The 21,115-nt window shown below is 39.2% G+C and overlaps 1 protein-coding gene across 1 annotated transcript; it reads right to left on the bottom strand.

The window, feature by feature from the left end:
- Nucleotides 1-538: 538 nt before the first annotated feature.
- Nucleotides 539-20,094, bottom strand: ZBTB41 (zinc finger and BTB domain containing 41). The gene is made up of 12 exons (XM_060232360.1): nt 19,856-20,094; nt 18,945-19,113; nt 16,902-18,113; nt 14,219-14,426; nt 11,800-11,869; nt 10,493-10,640; nt 8,793-8,922; nt 5,885-5,980; nt 4,990-5,096; nt 3,178-3,283; nt 2,228-2,316; nt 539-1,668 (listed from the first exon to the last, which is right to left on the bottom strand). The coding sequence occupies exons 3-12, from the start codon at nt 18,016-18,018 to the stop codon at nt 1,010-1,012; spliced, it is 2,730 nt and encodes a 909-aa protein (XP_060088343.1). The 5' UTR covers nt 18,019-18,113; nt 18,945-19,113; nt 19,856-20,094; the 3' UTR covers nt 539-1,009.
- Nucleotides 20,095-21,115: the final 1,021 nt, after the last annotated feature.

Here is a 21,115-nt window from a genome sequence, read left to right as displayed (position 1 = left end):
CAAAAAGAAAAAAGAAAGATAGAAAAGATCCACTCCTCAAGTAGTTCTTCTCAGCTAACCAATAGTATTATTACTTTTTAAAAAAACAGAAAAAAGCGGGCAACTAAATAGGATTTTTTTTAAAAAGCCCACCTCCAGAAAATCAATGCATTGAGGACCTAAGAACTCTATCAATATTTGAACGCAACTGCATATAGACTTTGTTTTTAGTTATTTGGAAACTGTTTATAGAAACGTATTTTTGTCTTGCCTTTATGTATTTTTTTAAATTAAAAAGCCCTTTTATTTAGTTACAGCCAACCCATAGTAATAGGAGCAAAGAAATTAAAATTTCAACTAGTCTGTTTCCTGCAGAGTTAAATGATGACATCGGTTATGACCCCAAGGACTAGATTTCCACATGGTTCAAGGCCCCTTTGTCAATGGAAAGAAATTAGGTTTAAGCAAGCAAGAAACTAGACTATTAATTTTAAATGCAATCCTGTACCCACTGAAGCCAACAACACCACTCCCACTGAACACACAATAGTAGGTAGGCTGTGTCCACTTTTTCAAATCCTGACACCAAGGTACAAACAACGTTCACAAATTAAACTGCCATTTGTTGGGCTGAAACTAAACTACAATATAAAGTTCAGCATAAGTGGTTTTCATCCTTAAATTTCGTAGAATGATTTTGTATGAGAAAAGTGAATCAGGAATATTAAATGCTAAGACTGAACAGCTACTATTGAATAGAGACCGGACAGTTATTAGAAAACTGATTCAGATTTCCGGAAACCAGTACCTTTTTAAAGAGATGTGAAGTCTTTAAAATATCTATGGAAAGAAACATGATGAACATATTCTGAATATGCAATAAAATGCTGAATGCTCACCATTACATAAAAAGCTTGCTTTCCTTTATGCTCAGCATTCTCAGAAACCTGAGGAGGCCAAGGAAAATATGATGTTTAGCCTTCTGACAGCTAAGTGTTAATAAGACCAGTGGAATGCAACAGCCCCATGATCATGAATGCTCATTACTTGAAATATTCTGCACTGCTGAAGCTGTATCAAGACCCAGCAGCGTCCCAAGGTACGATGGTTCTCTGGGATCCAACATTTGCTCAGGTCTGACTGGATGAACTATGTTTGCCGGCTGTGGGGTAAGTGTGTATTTTTCTAGAAAAGCCAGATCCGTTGCTCGCTGATAATCAGTTGGAGGGGCCTGTGGAGGAAGAATATTGGGAGGCGAGGGTGTGAGAGCGGCAGCATGCTGTACAAGATCCGTTTGAGTGTTGTCATGTATTTGAACTGGTACCAGTGTCACTGGTAGACATACGTCTGAGGGAACATTCTGCAGCATGCTTTTGGTTTCTGCTTGATAAACCTTGGTCTGTTCCATGAATGGTTTAGCCTCACTTTGGAAAGTCTTGTCATCAGCTGTGTACTGTGTTGGCAGAGAGTCTGTTTTTTCTTCTGACAGAGGGCTTGGTGAATCCTCTGTGGATTTTCCCCCATGCACATGGTCAGTATGATATTTCAGCTTGTCCTTTCGTTTAAATGTAGCATTGCAGTATTGGCAATTAAAAGGGCGAGCGTCTGAATGAATGACCATGTGTTTAGTTAATGTCTTCTTAATCCTGAAGGACTGGTTGCAAACTTGACATTTATAGGGTTTCTCACCTGTGATGAAAGGTCAACATTAATACAGCAAATTATCTGTTACACAGATTGCAATTAGGTTCTTGGTGTGCTTGTTATATATGTAAATATTGTAATAAGTGATGCTCCACAATACCTAGCATGCATATACAAAAAAAAGCATTAGCCATTTAAAATATGGCATTCTCTTGAAATAAGAGTCTCTTTAATAATTCTGTCAGTGACTGAGAAACTGATTTGTAAGCTAGACAAAAAATAATCACAAATTTTGCTATAGAGAAAAGAGAAACAGTGGAATATTTTACTGTAACCACTGTTAGCCACAATCGCTCAAATCTGATACTATGAACTCTATTTTACAATAATCAGTTTCCCGTATTATACTAGTAGAGACTACAGGTAGAAGGATACTCCCTACATGAACAACTACATAGTCACTGGAAAGGCCAGATATGTACAAAGTGCTCAGTGCTCTATCCTAAATGATCCGCCCTGAGCCCACTTGTGGGATAGGGCAGACTAAAAATTAACATAATAATAAAAATAAATGCAAAACTTAGAAGTTTTCAGATGCTTTTACCTGAATGTGTCCTAAAATGCATTTCCAAACTTGATTTCCCCTTAAAGACTTTCTTGCAGACTTCACACTGATGAAATGTTGCTTTGTATCTGCAAAAGAAAAAAACAAAACAGAGCAGCATTAAAAGATAAACTGCCAATCTCACTCCTGTGGATATGAGAATATTTCCAATGCTCGAATGAATTAGATCACTATTACAACCCAATCTTTCAATTTGCTTCATTTTTAAATACTGTCCACTGGTAAATGTCTTAAATTATTATTCTAACCATTTTAATCTTTTCATGAAGAATAGAAATCTAGACAGATTTTTCCCACTACAAAAATTAGGGATTATTTGCAAACAGCAATATATTTTTAGTCCTTTGGAGATACTGAGCTAATTCCAATGTCCTCATAATCATCAAAAATCTTAAAAAAGAAAAAAAAATATTTTCTACAAGGGCACTAAGATTTGAAGAAGTAGCATAGCTAAGAATTTTTTTAGGTCAATTTCCTTAGTGTTAATGAAAATTCCATTAATATTTTTCTACATAATGAGCTGGAAAGCTGCTGCTAATCTATATTTTATTCTGCATGTGAAAATACAATTTATTCCACTAAAGATCTGACCAAACTGCTATAAAAAATACATATGTTTACTTCATAATTTGTAATATATTTTGGTAGTAGGAATTTGTGCTAGTAATAATCATAATAATAATAAGTTTAATAATAATAATAATGACACTAATAATAGTAGTGTCAAAATGATGAAAAAAATCAGCAAAAATCCTATTTACACACACATAAAACCCTACGCTATTCCATATTCTTTAAAAGCCACTAGTTTTTTGCTTTAAATTCATCTTGGAATAAAATTATAATGAATACAGCAAAGAACTCACATCCAAATTGAAAACAACCTTTGGCCAAAATATGAACATGTTTCAGAACTGAGCTAAACTTACTTTTGCCACACCTTTTCACCTAGATGAACACTTTTATAATGAACAGTGAGGTGATCTCTTCGACCAAAACATTTTCCACATTCTTCACACTGATGTGCCTTTTCCCCTGAGAAAGCCAATACTAGAATCAGAATTATTTTAATAAAATGTAACAAGTGCTGACGATGAAAATCAAAACAACTGTCTCTAAAATACAACCAGCCATGAGCACTTTTGTATCTCTGCAGGTAAACATATACCAAAACATAGTCTCTACTGTTCAAAGCAATCACCTGTAGAATAGAAGTTCTACCAAACAAAAGACTCTTTTTTTAAGTCTTAGTTTTTCTTGTGCAATAACTACTTGCTCTCATTGGTTAGTATTAGTTCTTCTAGGATTTTGGTTTATGGGTAGAAAACTCTTAATAAATAAAGAGCATAAAAAACAAGCAAACTGGTCCAACATTACTAGAAAAGTTTTAAAGAACAAAAATGTAATTCCCACATGCAGCTGATAGTATCACATGCCATTAAATTTCCCACTGCTCGATCACAAAAACAGCCAAATTGTTTCAAAGGAATAACGTCATGTATTGTTATAATTGGCAGCCTTGTGTCTGAAACTTAATCTAAATAATCCCACTCCTTTGTATTTTCTCCTTAGCATAATAGGTTGGATTCAATAACTCCCTGCGACTTAAGAGGGAGAGTTTGTACATACACACATGCCGTTCTCACAATCTGAGCTCCCTGTCTTAACATAGTAGAAACAAATGGCTCTTAAATGTGCATATTATAAAAAGATGAGCATTGAATGAGATTAACCAAAAGTCTGAATAGGCTAACATCAGTATGCTTATGACACCCAGCTTCACATTTCTTTAAATAAAGACTCCCAACATCTACTGTCTCTGTGCACAGTAAGAGAAATACATGAAACTGAACGCAGAGGTGTTGCTACCTACTAATGCTGCTGGGGGGGGAGGGGAGACAGAATTGAGCTACCCTTTTTTGAGCAAGTTCTTTGTCCATCCTGAATCTACTGCCCATCAACTTCATTGGATGCCTTTGAGTTCTAGTACTTTAGCAGAGGGGAGGGAGTTTTTTGTCCACTCTCTCTACCTCATGCATAATTTTATAAACCTCTATCATGTTCTCCTTAGTCATCTCTTTTCTAAACTGAAAAGTCTCAAGACTCTTCAGCCTTTCCTCATACAAAGCTGCTCAATCTCCCCTGATCCTCTTGGTTGCCCTCTTCTGTACCTCCCAAATATTTTGAAATTCGTAGGCTGGCTGTCCATTTGTTTTAGAGTCCGCATCCAGGTGCTAGTCGACCTTTCAAATCTTTCACAGTCTGCATACCTCGTACCACAAGGAGTATTTCTCCCCATATGAATCCATGCATTCGCTTCACTCATCCCAACAGGATCTGCTTGCCCTTACAGATTAGCACTGTCCAGTTTTTGGCTTTTACTGTGGCTTCCCCATATAATGGAACCACCTCCCAAAGTCTGATAGGAAGACACCTACTTTAGTGTTTCTTAGGAAGCTGTACAAAGTGAGTTATTTATGAGTGTACCCAGGGTCACTGAACTGGTTTGAAGGCTCTTCATTTTGACGTTTTAAATGTGGTCTAATGAGTTCTTGTTTTAACTTTTGAGTTTTGAGTTTTCCTGCTTTGCGTTTTCTTACACAGAATAAAACCATTTTAAAGAAATTATCACATAGTAATGAGAGACTACAATATGATAATATGATAAAAGACAGCCTAAAAAAACAGAAATACACATTCTCAGGTAGTCTGAATGAGAAAACTAAAACATCATTCCTTACCTGAGTGTATCTTTTTGTGCTTTGTTAGATGGTCATGGCGAATAAATGTCTTTCCACATTCTTCACATTCATACCTTTTGTCATCATGGTGAACTCGTAGATGAAGTCTGTATTAATTAATATACAACTTTTAATTCTGTACTGGTAATCGATATTGGTGTATTTATGATCAGAACTGTAACTAAGCAATGCTGTAAAATGCCAGTGGATGAGATGCAATAAACCTTTCTGGCTTAAGAGTGGGTTTTTTTTAACATAGTGTAAAAAGAATTTCGGTTGACATATAAAAAAACTGGAACAACATCTCAGACCCAAAAGTAGTTTTTTTATATGTCAACCGAAATTCTTTTTACACTATGTTAAAAAAAACCCACTCTTAAGAATTATTATAAGCACCATCAATCCTAGTGAGTTGTATAAGCCAGAAAGGTTAGCTGCTGATTTTTGCTAACCGCAAAAGATGCACATCACAGAACATTTTCCTAACACCACAGTATCACTAAGAGAACAGCATAAATAATAAAATACTATCTTTCCCAGGCACAGGAGTGGGTATCAACAATTCTATATATTTTAATTTCCCCTTTAACTTTTTCTCTTATCCTACTTCTTTTCCCATTCTCTTTTTCCTCATGTTTTAAATCTCATTTAAGTTGAAGACTGATTGAATGCTTTTCGTGAATGTTAAAAATAGAAAGATCATCCAACTTTTGTTATGATGTGTGGTTTGACTTTACATTTTAATTAACATATTTAGGTTCCACTTATGTGTCTTTATCATTTGTTCTTGCATTTTATGTGATACCTCCTATGCTGTATTGAATGTTTTGTATAACACTATTTTTAAATAAATTTCTTATTTAAAAGGGAAAAAATAAAATACATGCTTTGTTACCTGTATGAACTTCCATGACGAAAACTCTGCCCACAAATGCTACAAAGATGGGGCCTCTCTCCACTGTGGATTCTCAAGTGTTCTTTCAAAGTTGTTCTGGGGAGAAAATAAACTATTAGGAACTTTTTAACTAATGCTTGGCTATTCACATGAACCTATATGCCTTCTAAGCCCTTTTAAACAGTTTTGGTTCGGCAGAATTATAAGGCTGAAGCCCTAAAATCGTCGTTGTTAGACTTTAGACCTCCTACAGGCAAATTATGGCCCAGGGGCCACATATAACACATAAAATACTGTAATCCCCAAACAGCCCTGGACGATAAAGAACATAAATAAAATCTATAACATCACAATCAAACTTCACACTTCTTTACACAACACAACAGTTCCTAAGATTTGTTTCTCAGTAAGAAATAAAAACCAGGATGAGTTATTACTGATAAGCATTTATGTTCTTTATAAGTTTCTGGATCACCTTCCTGACTTCTCAGGCCATACACTGTCTAAGATTGCAAAAGACACTCCATGTTTGATACTAAAGCTGAGAAATTAATATCAGGCTACAGGTAATCAGCATACTAAATTCATGACCAAGTAGCCAGGTTCCTCTGGGGATCCGAACATGACTTCATTCCTTAGCTTCCTGAGACTTCAACAGTTACCAAGATTAATTATTGAGATTTACAGAAGAATAACCTGCTCCTTAAACTATCCAAGAATTTGCCTTAAAATGCAGAGTTCCCTGAAAACCTAATCACAAGTGAAGCCAGGGCCATCAGCTATTTCCTCACCTTTGTTAATAAGGCTTGCCACTCAGGTAATCTTCCCACCTTCCCCATTGTCTAATCTGGCACTTGGGTTTCCAGCCAATGGCTGTCAAACTCTAGAAGCTTTTGAGGGTGAGGCCAAGCATCACATGGCATTGGTTATGTTATGTCCTATGGTCACAACATTAAATTCATTCATCACATGGCTTTGCTGCAATGCTGTAGCAATCCCTCAAATTCTCAAATGCTCAAAATGCCATGATAATGTTATCAGCTCTGATATTCAGGGAACCCACTGATCAGACCATATCTACTAACATCTGAAAAAAACTCAGGGCGACATTTTATAATGCCATTTTAAGGTTATTGTGTCCCCCCCCCCCCCCGGTTCCCCAGATGACTGTGCAGCAGTGGGAGACCAAAGGCAAGGGGCTGGAGGTGTTCCACTGATCCCCCTACCTGGCACCCATTACTTCCCCTTCCATTCTGAACACAAGCATGTCAAGGAATTTAGTAAAGCATTTTGCTGTGGTTCTCAATATCAGATGTATGTTTTCATTTGCCTCATGGCTGGGTATTAAATACTGTTGGCCTTGGTCAACAGGTTAGTAATACAAGGCATGTAAGATAGCTGGGTATTTAGACTATTTGCATCTTTATACTTTGAACACAGGTTGGATGGCCTAGATACAGTGTTTCACCTAAACTGACTGCAAAGGTACTACCCATTGACACTTGTAAATAAAACTGATTTTTGAATTTGAAGTAGTTTTCCCCAGAACTATTATCAATCAAGATCAACAGGAAATTATGCCAGAGACACTCAAGGATACCAAAAGAGCAACAGCTAAACCTGTAAAGAAATGTGACCATTAGTATTGCCTCATCCTGGTTTTTATTTCTTAGTTACACTACTGAGAAACAAATCTTAGGAACTCTTGTGTTGTGTAAAGAAGTGTGAAGTTTGATTGTTATGTTAATAGATTTTATTTATGTTCTTATAGTCCACCTTTCTCGCTGAGACTCAAGGCAGATACAGTCCACAGGATGGGATACCCAATGAACAGCACAACTGTGCAAAAGGATCTGCACTACAGAAACCTGAAAACAAGCACAAATCTAAAACAAACCTGAAATAAAGGATAAGCATTTAAACACAACACGTTAAATGATAAAGAAGCTACATAGTTGGAGCACATGTACAGTGAAAGGCAGCAATACAGTCCCTATCTCTTTACCAATACAACTTTCTGAACCATTTCATTACAGTACAAGCCTATTTACAGTACATTCCAAAAAAGCCTTCTTGAATAATTCCATTTTGCATAGTTTATGGAAAGCCAGGAGAGCAGGAGCCTTTCTAACCTCATTAGAGAGATCATTCCATAAGGGGGGGGGGGGGGGGGGGGTCAACCAAGAATGCACAAGTATGTATCATTACTGGTTTTACCTATTTGCAGGGTGGCACCTATGGGGTCACAGCAGAACACAGAGAGAGAGGTGGTCCTGCAGATATGAGGGACCAAGGCCATTAAAAGCTTAATATGCTAATACCTTCAAAACTGAGCCTGGTAACTGATGGGCAGCGGATGGAGTGACTGCAGAGTGGGAGTGATATACATGCTCTGTCTAACTCCTGATAATATCCTAGCTGTGGTATCCTGTACTAACTGAAGTCTTTGAATTGTCTTTGAGCAGAGACCTATATGACAAAAACTACTATTTTCAAATTATTGACAGGAAATCACTAGGGGAGTAGTGATTCAGAGCCAAGAGCCATTTTAAGTGAGTCCAGTTAACTTATATCCTGAATTAATTCAGACAAGGAACTACAGCTGCCCCTCCCAGACTCATAAGACATCAACCTGACTAAAATATCATATACAATAACCTTGTAATTATGGTACAGATTTCACTAATATAAAAAAACAGTATATCACCATAATTAATATAGCATCTTGTATTGTTTTTGTAATTATTTAATCGATTTTTAATATTTTAATTGCCTACTGGCCTGTTCTCCACCCTGAACCACTTCAGTGGGGAGGGCAGGATACAAATGGAACCAAATAAATAAATAACAATAAACGTTTTATATGGTGCTACATATGAACTTGCTTAAAATATATTTTACCACTTACCGTTCCCTTACTGATTTTCCACAAATAAAACAGGTCCATTTTCTCTTTCCACCATGAGTACATTCAATATGGCGTTTTAGATTTCCTGTGTCATTAAACTGACGACCGCAAATATCACATGGAAAAGGTCCTGAGAAGAGGCAGGAAGACAAACTGCATTGCTGCAAGTGAACAAGCATATTTTTCCCTAGCTGACCACAATATCTGGGGTGCAACAGTATAAACTTGAAAGAGGAAAGCCTTGCAATAATCTAATATTTTCCAAAAAATACAGATCTTGCATATTCCTGTGCTTTGACAAGCATGGCCTGCACTGCTCTATGAAATAAACTGCCATACAGTATTGACTATACCTAGTTAAATACTACTGAGGAGCATACCATTTAGTACACTCCAACCCCAACATGCAAGACACAAGGCAGCAGAGGTAGAGTGAAGATGACACAGTGCATCTCGAATCAAGTACTCCTGGTTTAAACTTCAAGCTGGAAAATCTCAATTTCATCTCACTGGTCTAAAGGGTAAAGGTAGTCCCCTGTGCAAGCACCGAGTCATTACCGACCCATGGGGAGACGTCACATCACAACACTTTCTTGGCAGACTTTTATGGGGTGGTTTGGCATTGCCCTCCCCAGTCATCTACACTTTACCCCCAGCAAGCTGGGTACTCATTTTACCGACCTCAGAAGGATGGAAGACTGAGTCAACCTTGAGCCAGCTACCTGAACCCATCTTCTGCTGGGATCGAACTCAGGTCATGAGCAGAGCTTCGACTGCAGTACTGCAACTTACCACTCTGCACCATGGGGTTCTTTTACTCACTGGTCTAGTATGACCATAATCCTTTCAGATCTTTTGTAAGTAAAAAATATCTGACTTGAACCAATGAAGTGCACAGTTCTTACCAAAAATAGTCCATTTGCACAGAAACAGAACTAGCAGTATTCCTACCAGAACAGAAATTCTGACAATCTTCCTCCACATTTATTTAAAATGCCTGAATCAATCAGTGCTTAAACATAGCATTATGCAAATCTTGCAGACTCTGACAGTAAAACTTGGAGTAATCCTAAACTGGTCTACTTACATATTGCCAGCAAAGTGTTCTTAAGAAGTGTTCCACTTTCCAAAGGTCTGTGCACAGCTCATGGTGCAAAAAGGGAACTGCCCCACAAGCAGACCCCTCCCAATTCACATGATAAAGCTACTGTTACTGTTGTTTTCACTATTTTACAGCTGGTTATAGTTGCCTTAATTTCAAAGCTTTAAAGGAAATATTGGATGTTATAGCTATTTTTACTGCTTTTTGTGCTAGTTTGCTTTTATTGTTCATTAAATTGACTTGAATCTGCTTCAGGCACCTGTCCAAGTATGTACAAACCAAAGTGCATAACCACAATCTAGTGTTTTCTGCTCAATCTGAAGATTTTCCAGCTCCTCTCCCCCAACTGGAACATGGGAGATGGAGAGAAAATATTAAAAACCACAACTGTGTACATCAAACTTTTGACTTTGATGAAGCATTGAAACAAGTACTGAGGGGGGAGCCCAACAAACGCCAACACACAGTGCTCACAGAGTAATAACAAAAAAAGTAGTTGGTATTACTGAAAGTCTCCAAGCACATCAACTTCAGCGTGTATGTAATGAACAAAATACGCATATTGAATCGTTTCTATCAGAATAATTTTTCTTCATACCAAGATGGAACTTTTCTTGATGTTTCAGCCTAGCAAAACGAGACTTAAAGTGCTCTTCACAATAGGTACACTTGAAAGGCTTGTTCTGAGTGTGAAGAATCATGTGTTCTTCCAAATGAGGCCTTCGAGTGAATGATTTACTGCAAATCTATACAAAACAGCCAGAAGTTAACTGTAAATATCCACTGGAACATGTCTTATTAAAGAGAACTAACAGGTGATAAATACATCTGCCAAAATATGATCCTTCTGAAACTGTCCTACACTCGTTATAGAACAACTAATTAATTACAGATTACTCTCTTCCCAGTGATTCCTATTTTTGCAGGCTTTTGCAACATTTTCCACAAAAAGGACTGATCACCTAGTATCTCAATTACTACTCCTGCAGGGGTGTCAAACTCATTTGTTGTGAGGGCCAGATGTGACATAAATGAGACCTTGTCGGGTTAGGCCATGTATGTCATAAAACGTAATGTCAGGTAGCAGAGATAGAAACGTCATAAAGGACACAGAAAAGTAAAATTAAAGATTTTGTATCTTTCCTGTGTGCTCGAGAGAACTAGGCAAAAGAAGCTCTGGCTCTTTCCCTCCGTCCTAGGAGATGAGGAGGGGCAGAGCCTCAGCCAGTAGAAGGAAAAGAGGCTTGGCTCAGTAGCTGTGCTGTGTAATTGAGAGAGCTGGAAAAGCAAGCTATTCCTTCCCCCTTCCCTCCCCAAGAGAGGAGTCTCAGCCAATGGAGAAAATAGAGGCTTTGCTCTGTAGCTCCTGTGCAAATGAGCAAGACTGGCAAAGCAAGCTGTGACACAGAAGTTGGCAAGAAAGAGGTAGATGAAAGCAGACTTGCTCGCAGGCCTGATAAGAACCCTCAGAGGCTTGATTTGGCCCCCAGGCCAAATATTTGACACCCCTGTCCTATCATTTTTATTGATTTATCCATTCACGCTACTGAACAAACCACACTACATGGCAGCTTTTACATAAACTTGTTTGATTTTTAAATCTTTGAACTGTAATCCTGCACCTAACTATTAGCTTCTGAATGAGTTTATGCAGTATTAACAGGAAAACTCATAAATCTGAAAATGCACCATTTGAGAATGGAATAACATTTTTGCCTACACTCTAGTTCCTAAAAGCTCTTCCCATTGCAGGTCCCCATATCATGCTACCAGCAATTTCATCATCCAAAGCAGCTTACAGAATCTCAGTCACAGTATTTAAGAAACTATAAACAAAAACTTTTGACAGTAAGAGGCAACTTTGAAGTGCCAAAAACTTTCTGGTGAAATGGATGGTATGCTTACATCACATTTCCAGCCTTCGCTTTTCTTTTTCTTGATGGAGAAAAATTCTTGTGCATTCTCAGGATGGAACCTAGGAAAAAATTGTGAGAAAGTAGTAATTCTTTAGGGCATATAGCATAGCAAATAAATATATAACGTAAGAACGGCAGAGCTAAATTATGTTACTATTAACAGTAACCTTTCTCCTCTCTTTGCTACAAATAAAGAAAACAAAATGTGACGCTTGATTCATATTCACATCTAAAATATTATACTCTTTGTTAGAAAAGCCATTGATAAGGTTACAGCATCAACCCTGTCTTCCAGTTTTACCAAATCAACCAAACTGTATTATCCTCCTGCAATATACCCCTTTTCTCAAAATATAATCAGCTAAAAGAACACTTTTGCCCAAACATCAGTTTCAGCTATCCTGTACTCAAGTTCATAATAAGTAATTTTCTATAGAAAACTGGAATTCTCCTTTCCATTCTCCCCATCAAAAGGTTGTAAATCAATTTAGAGTAACTATGGACAGGATCATACTGCTCAGCCCAATGAAATCAATGAATTTTGCTTTGAAGCATATATGATGGGAATCTCATGCTCTGATTGCAGAGTTTTTAAAAGTTCCCAGGAATTTCTTTGAAGATTTTGGAATCTCCTTCTAGTTGTTCTTGAAATCTGAGATAAATATTTCCACATAGTATTGCTATATTGGGATTCTACAGTTTCTACTGCATAGTCAAACACTCCTCTTAAATCATCCAAGCAGATAGATCACAGCCATGATATACAAGGACCAACAAACAAAAACATTTCATAACAACAAGCAACTCTGAAGTGCCAGAGACTTTAGTTCTCTCTTGAGAGAACTGGAAAATAAGAGACAGTACTATTCTAAAACAGCAATAAAATCTTGGCAGTGCTATTATGTTACTACCTGAATAAGGAAGAGTAATTTTATAGGAAACATGAAAACAATCTTTAAGCAAGATGCAATCAAGTACTGCATGGCAAATATATCTATAAATTCCATATATGAACTGCATAGCATCCATCCATCATATTACTGTGTACAGAGGAATATTAAGCTACTCTGAAAGCAGAAATGTTCACCAGTATCCAAATTTCAGAACAGTTCAGAGTATGCTAAAATAAGAGATAATCACAGGTACTATCTCTTTGCTGAATCATATATTGCATGCAAGCCACAGATTACATATATTTTTTATATATCTAGCATAAGAGAAAGAACAATATATATGACTTCAGCTGTTCTAATGTTAAACTGCAAGTATTTGGTCTCAAGTCTGGTTGTCTTGCCTGAAAATTTCCATTCTGACTGCAGATGAAATTTGTTCAACATACAGGCCAGCACAGGTTTCAATTTTACATGTACCCAGAAATGAGTATTACAGGATGGTTCCTGCAATTATTAAGCAACATTCACAAATTAATTTGGATGCATGTGCCCACCTATATCCCATTTACAAAGTAAGATGACTCAAGGACACTGCACTTAGCACTATATACATTGTAAGGTCAATTTGAGTTATCTTCCCTTTTATTTTGAGGGAAAATAATTCCTTATTTATAGTGGCTTGTCTACAATCATGCAGTTAGAAGAAGAATTAAGAGGATGCAGAATTTGTCACCACTTCTTTCCCTTTCACTGCTGACCCTCATTTTGCACCATGTGCTGTTTCTGAGGATTCACTACCCCCCCCCCAAAATAATAAAATTTAAAATTCAAATTTTAACCAAATAACTCAACATGCGGCTGCCCTTGAAAGCTATCCAAAAGGTTCAGTTGGTACACAATGTTGTTTTTAATGTTTGATAAGTTTTCATGTCCACGCCCCTGGGTACCATGAGTTGCATCAAAAGGAGTAGAAATGTGTTAAATAAATCATTAAAACTCCCAAGTGCTCAGTGAAATGCAGTGGGAAAGTCCTTCGATTAAAAGTCAGCTCCGTGAGTTGAGCTTGTTGGAGACAAGCCACTATTTATTGCATGGACTCAGGGTAGTTTACCGCAATTACATCAGTATCTGTCTCTGTTCCCAAAGGGTTAATAATTTAAGTACTAGGTCTGGGTGCCAGAAATAAATGCTTTCCACTCATTAACTATTATTCCCTTTCTCCAAAAACACAACTCTCACTGCATACATTTTGTTCTAGTTCCATTTAGCTCCATACACATATATGTCACTTTGCCACAGCCAAGTGAACATGAACTGGTTAAACAAAGAAAGTACTTCAAAGCCAATGTAATAGTATTTCACAGAAGTGTGTACAGAGGCTCAATAGTGAACGTCATTTATACAAAACTTGTTTCTATAGGACAATTGTATCAACACAGAAAGATACACTTTTTTAATATAATGAAACAGACACCAAAGTACACAAATAATCAACCAAGAGTCACCCATACTTGCCTTTTCACATGTTTAACCAAAGTCTTTTTGGTAGCATGCAGTTTATTACAGTATTCACATTTGTGTTCTTTTTTATGAAATTCTACTTCATTATTGTGTTTTTTTCTGTGAACTGTTAAGTTGGATTTGGTCGAATAGCGCTGATGACAGATGTCACACTCAAAAGGCTTCTCACCAGTATGCACACGAGTATGGCTCTCATATTTCCCTGCAAAACAAACCACTTGCATTAAATTATTCAACAACCAGCCAGCAAACCACACTGGTAAAAGCACTCTGCCATTCAGTCTTGCCATGCATAATTTACAGGTTTTATTACAATTCAGAGGCCTTTTCCAGACATAACCATTTTATAGAAAGTATACAACAAATGTGAAGTAATTACAGGACATCCAGACATAACACTGCATCCTATGGCTTGCAAGTGGAAGTCATTTGTATAGTGGATCTTTCTTAGCCTTGCCTTTCCTCATATAAGTCCTTTACATTTTTAAGAAAGACACTGCTGAGGATAACAGGAACCTCATGGACAAAATACTACAACAGCCAAGTACATATAGGCCACTTGTTGAACAAAGAAGAGGACTGGCCAAAACTACCTCCATTGGTAAGCTTGTCATAATAAGCAGTATCACTATTAAAAAAGAAGATGGATGTGAGATGTCTGATTCCACATCAACACTGAAGCCCACCTCCATGCTGAGTACTATTTTTGTCCTCAGAGACCCCAAGCGTATCTTTTTTTGGGGGGGGGGTGCGAGGGGTTCCACAGAAAACTATTGTAAAGAGAAAGTGGGGGAAAACATTCCACTTTAACAGTCACAGGATCCAAAGCATTATCCCCCTTTACTTGGAAGGATCACAATTTGTGCTTCTTTCCCTAGCGAGCAGAGCTAACTGAACACTGTTTGAACTATGACTGGGTACTACCACCATCCACGCCACATGACCTCATATCGGCAGCACATGACCTCATATCAGCAGCACATACCTAGAAGACTTACAGCGACTAAAAGCTGCTAATGATGGCAAAGTGCAAGCAAGAGCCATGTTAATACCCCTTCTAATAGCCAATCATCAATCATTCTCAGACAGCTTCTCTGCTCCTAGATCCCTGAACCTGACCGTTCTCATCTAATGCCAAAGTACACATTGCTAACCCCGTGCCAGCAACTGAAACCAGTGCCCTTAAAACTCTCCAGAATAAAAACTCACTTTTAACCTCAGCCTACAATCCCCTTGTAATCTTACATATTACTATTGCCTTAATGATAGGTGCTTAGGGATTGGGATGCTGATCAGCCATGGAAGCATGCAGAGCTACTACAGCTTGCACTCAGATGAGCCCGAGACATGAACTTTCTCTTTCCATAGGGAAGATGAACACACAGCCCTCAGAATTAATGTGACTGCAACAGCTGGTTACCTATGTAAGATGAAGCAGTCATAAACTGGATCCAGCAGAAAAAATTAACCAAGGATGTTTCCCAACCTTCCCCAAGCACCCAGCTATTCTCAAAAAATCCTCTTTTGAGTATTGGAAGAGTCTCACAAACAAAACACACTACAACATGAGGTGTTGCACTGACGAGATGGAATCAAATAAAATCACCTCATCCTCCACTGACTCAAAACTCCATTGAAAGTGGGCATTTAACCAAATTTTCCTTTGGCGCTACATCACACTGTATTTTGTCTCTTGACTCACAGAGACGATTTTCAAGACAAACAGTGAGCTAATATGCCAGCTCCTTCCACAAGATTTTCCAGTGGCTGCAATCCCACATGTCCAGCACCTATTTGGCTGTTCCCAGCCAACATGAGAGATTGATGTCACTCTCACGTGTACCCACAGATGACTGTATTTAAGCCACAGAGTAGCTCAATCAGACTTTGAAGGAGACCATCCCTTTCTTTCTTTCCTCTTCAACCTTGTAAATTTTTACTTTCCTCACTCTCTCCTCCTCCCCCCCCCTCCAAAAAATAGCTGTAGTACCACTAGAAATTCTTTAACCCAGTAGCTGAAAACCAATATTTAGAACACCTGCATGCTGACATTAATGTGTAAAGCTCTAAAGATAACACATCTGTTCTCTCTGAATGACAGAAGAATGTGCATTCTCTTCCTATGTCATGTTTGTATACATTTTAAATGCAAGAACTTAAAAAGCAATAAAACCTGGTTTAAGTTACTGCAGGACTTAATAACAGAACTTAGAAGAAACACGGCTCTGCAAGGTTCCAGCTTCATTAGCCCATGAACATTAATGTTTGTATTCTGTGTTGTTACATTCACACGCATGTTAACATTTGGGACCTGCTTTTGCAGAGTGTCATGCAACTATTTCTTTATAGGCACAATTACCTCCTCAAGGACGAAGAGAGAACTATCAGGCAAAGCACAGTCACTAGTCTGTTTACCAACTGGACATCAGATTGCAAGGGAAAGGAAAAATATTACCTTTTGCCCTGACCTGGATCGCCCAGGCAAGTCTGACCCTGGCAAGTATTTGGAAGAGAGACCTCCAAGGAATATCAGATCTGGGATGGAGAGGCAGGAAATATCTAGCCACCTCTCTGAAACGTTCTAGCCCCACCAGGGGCCACCAGAAGTCACCATGACTTCAAGGCACGCAAACACATACACACAAAATGCTCAGCAAAAAGAAAAATATTTTCTTACCTGCTCGATCAAATGTTTTATCGCACTTAGGACACCGCAAACATTTTTTGTTACTGTTCTGCACGATCACTGGGATATATGTTGACAGAGTGCTTTCAGGAATTTTTCCTGCCAGGCTATCTGGTTCTTGACCATCTTCTTCCTGTTCTTTTTCACTTTGCTCTTCAGACCCAGTATCATCTCCAGACGTGTCTTGTTCCTTCCTGCCATCATCAGTATTATACTCACTCCCGCTGTCTTCAGACTCACTGCTTTCCTTGCCAGGAGCATCTTTATCAAGATAGCTATCAGATGCTTCCTCACTTTCATTGTCACTCTGCTCAAACTTAGCTGGACACTTGCGGTTTCGCATTGACCTTCTTGTAGAAATATCTGCCCTCTCAACCATTTTTAGGCCATCTTCTTTTTCTCGGGTAAAGGATTTGTGGGCTCTGAACAAGTGATTTTCCAAGGATTTCTTGTAACAGAAGTTCCGATTGCACAAAGCACACTGGTGATTGCTTGCAACTTTATGAGTCAATTCACTGGATGTTTGTACCCGTGATGGGCTCTCAGTCTTCTCAGACTGTGAATTAGAAACATCTTCACCATTCAGAAGTTTAACCGCATCAATAATATCTAAAAACTTGGCTGCCTCTAAAACTAAGGGGATTTCCTTTTTATACACAAAAAACTCAGATGTGTACAGAAACTCAAGAAGATGATGGAATACTGAATGAGTTACATGATCCAAGGTAATTACATCTGTTCTTGGATTTTTGCTCAAGTAAGCATGAAAATAACTACTTCCAACAGCAACAACTACTTTGTGGGCACTGAATTCTTTTCCATCAACAATTATGAGAAGATCACAAAAAGTTGGCTGTTTCTGCCGATCATCATTTAAGTATTTGAGAAGATTTCTGTTATATTGCAGGGAACTTAAAAGCTCTCTTTGATCTTGTGACGGAGATAGTTCTTTGGAACATGCAAGCTCACCTGCAGCAGCAACCTCTGCAGAATCAACAACAGTTTCTTGTTCAGAGTCTGCTACAAGAATCTTATTTGAAGATTTCTTCTGGTGATCACAGCGTATTTTGTCAACTAGATTTGAAGTGAACTTTCTTCTTTTCTTCATTGCAGTTGTGCCACTTTAAAATCAGGAACTTCATATGTAATCAAAAGACTTTCAAATGGAATGTTGCTTCAATTCATGATGCTAGAAGTTATGACCTGTAGTACAAACAAACACAGATAAACAATGCAAGACTTAATGTTTCAATACCAAACAAGCAAAAGGAGGAACTCCTACTCAGAGGCAGCGCATCCACTTTACAAGCAAAAAATCTTAGGTTCATCTCCTAACACACTTGTGCAGCTCGTTTAAAAAAGATAAAACACCAGGTGATATGAAAGGCATCTACCTGAGACCTTGAGAGCCGGACATAGTAGGCAATACTGATGGTTAACCGTTATACGGCAGTTTTGTGTGTATGCAAAATAAAGTTTTCCATACACTTTGTCTGAGATTTGGAATCCTTTCCTATATATTACTACTTCCGCTATATTTATAAAATCTGTCTATACAATCACAGATCTTTTTTTTAAGACAGAAGCGTTTATTTCAATTGGCTACTATGGTTATTCTATGGAACTTTAAACATAGTTTACTGTAAGAGTTTTTGCATGCAAAAAGCATACTTGCAGCATTGAGGCTGCAACGCTAAAACACACAACTAGGAACGAAGGACTACTGTACAGATACCCAATGCGGTGCCTGTGGGTGCCATGGTACCTACCAACAACTTTCCTGGTGCTCTCAAGTGTTTTTAAAAAGTGATGTAGTTAACTGGGAATTTTGTCCAGCAAGGCTTCTGATTGGCTGCACAATTTTTGTTGAAACCTTGCTTTGACAGCAGTTGTCACTACAGCATAAAGATCTCCTCTACATGACTGAAGATGCCTCCTACAGCAGTTACACCCACCACCCCGTGTGTTAGAACTCCAATGCCCACAAGCTCCAAAAGTTTGTGCATCTTTGCTCTATTGACATAAATGACTTACAGCTCATTCCCAAGTATGCCAAGGCTTGCAACCTGACATTCAATATCCTATTTAGAATCCAGCTTCAAAGCTACGCAGAGAGCCACTGTAGAGCAGTGCTTACTGTCAGACTAGAGTCAGGGAGATCACGGTTCCAGTTCCCACTCTGTCAGAAAACTTGCAGGGCGACCTTGATGGAATAAAAATATATTAGATAAATAAGTCTACTAAGGTGAATTTGTAAATACATTGCCCTAAACTTTATTTTAAAGCATCAGAATATGTTTCAACTGAAATATGAGGCTCAGCAAGCAAGCACTTACCAGTGTGGAGATGCACAAAAACAGAACATAATCCAAACTGGGCACGTAGCCTGTATGTGAACAATGTTAGCACACTAGTGCAGCTCTTATGAGAACTAGGTATCTCTGGCACAGCCATATGGCATGTGCAGATTAGTTAACCTAGTTCAATTGTCATCATGCCGACCACAAATTACACCCACAGGTAAGTTATTCTCAACTGCACCATATTTAAGGCTTAAATTACACACAAAGCAGAAAGAGGCAGGGTTGAAAGGTAAGTGCCAGATAGTTATGGAGACCTGCTACACTTCCAACCGAAGTATCTTACTTTTTTCCTCCAAGATTTATAATTGTCTGTTTGAAGGGATCTTTTTTAAACCCACTGGAGTGTTCAATATGGGTTCTCTCTCCTCCAGCCTAAAGTGGTAAATCGCACTTTTTATCACTTCAGCATTCTAACCACCTTCCTATCGCCTATGTAGTTCCACAATCGCAAGTATGTTCATACATGCACACTACACACCCTGCCCTCTGTCTGGCATCTAAAAATAGGGAGTCAGAAAAAGAAGCAAGCAACAGGATCTCTCCTAAGGGGGAGGGGAAATAAGAGCACATCGCAGCCCTCACCGCTTTTACTATCCTCGCAGGCAAGCAACACCAGGGTCTCCCGCCCCTCGAAAACCCCCCTGAACTCGCACAGTGCGAGTAGGGGGAGGAGTTTATCTTCTGACACCCCCCCCCCCATACACGCCACGAGAGTGGCAAAAAACGGTCGCCTCAAAGGCGCGCGCGCACACACCCCCTTTGTTCAGCCGCCACCGCTCCAATGGGCCGTAAAAGTCGGAGCCTTTTTAAAAAAAAATAAATATCAACAAGAGCGCCTGCCCTCCCCCTCACACCTTTTCTTTTTTTCGCCATCACTTCCGGGTTCCGGCGCTAGGCCCTCCTACGTCAGCGCTCGAGTTGGAAGGAAGTGTGACATGTTTACCGTTTGAGGCCAACGCACGTGTATGGGAAAGGGGCGGAGGGGAGAGCAAGAGCGGTTGTCAAGGGGATTCGAGCCGCACTTCCGGCTCCTATTTACGCATCGGGGCCAGCCAAGAAAAGGAAGAATACACCAGCCGGAGTAGAAGTGGGCGAAAGGGAATGGCGTTGCTCTTCTAGTTTGCGTCCTAGAAACGCGAAAAGCGGGAGGGGCGCACAAAAAAACCTCACAGCTGTTCATTTCCGATTGCAATGCAGGGAAGCGGGGCGGGGGAAGAAACAGAAGCAAGACCAGCGCATGTTGCCGCATCCGCGAACGTAGGGGAAGGCGTGTCCCCCTCACGTCGGTGTCTGCCGGATCCGAGATGTCACTGCTTGCGGTGGCGGCGCCCCCCTTCCTCGCCTTTTCCACCGGCTCCGTGGCTGCTTGAGATGAGATGGGCGCTCTGGTGGGGAACTGCGGGAGTGTCTAGCGTGCCCGGCGGCGTTCCGCTCTCCCTGAACGATAGGCTGGCGGAAGTAGCTTCGCTTACTTGGAGGTTCATAGAATATCTGCCCTCGAGCTCTGTACTCCGATTTGTTCACCACTCTGGGGCAAACCTGGTTCCTGGCCCAGTAGACTGAATTATACTGTTGGATTCGACGCCTCATAGAGCTGGCGAACTGATTAAGATTTGTTGTGGGTTTTCACTGCAGTTCCAAATGGTGTTCTTTCAAGCATCACGCAGCCCCATCAAAGACTGGCAGACACCTCCTTCCCTGCTGAGTTTACTGTTTATCTGCAAAACACCAGTTTTGCCAGTTCAGTTTCTTGGTCCTCCCCTCAGCCATTGTTACTGATTCCAGGCACCAGTTTAGAAAGCCCCATTTTACAGTACATGCATTATTCGGTATTTCCCAATT

The sequence above is a fragment of the Heteronotia binoei genome, chromosome 2 (genome assembly GCF_032191835.1).
Source record: "Heteronotia binoei isolate CCM8104 ecotype False Entrance Well chromosome 2, APGP_CSIRO_Hbin_v1, whole genome shotgun sequence".
Taxonomy (NCBI): Eukaryota; Metazoa; Chordata; class Lepidosauria; order Squamata; family Gekkonidae; genus Heteronotia; species Heteronotia binoei.
The sequence above is the reverse complement of the archived record's forward strand: the minus strand, read 5'-3'. Positions and strand labels throughout refer to the sequence as shown.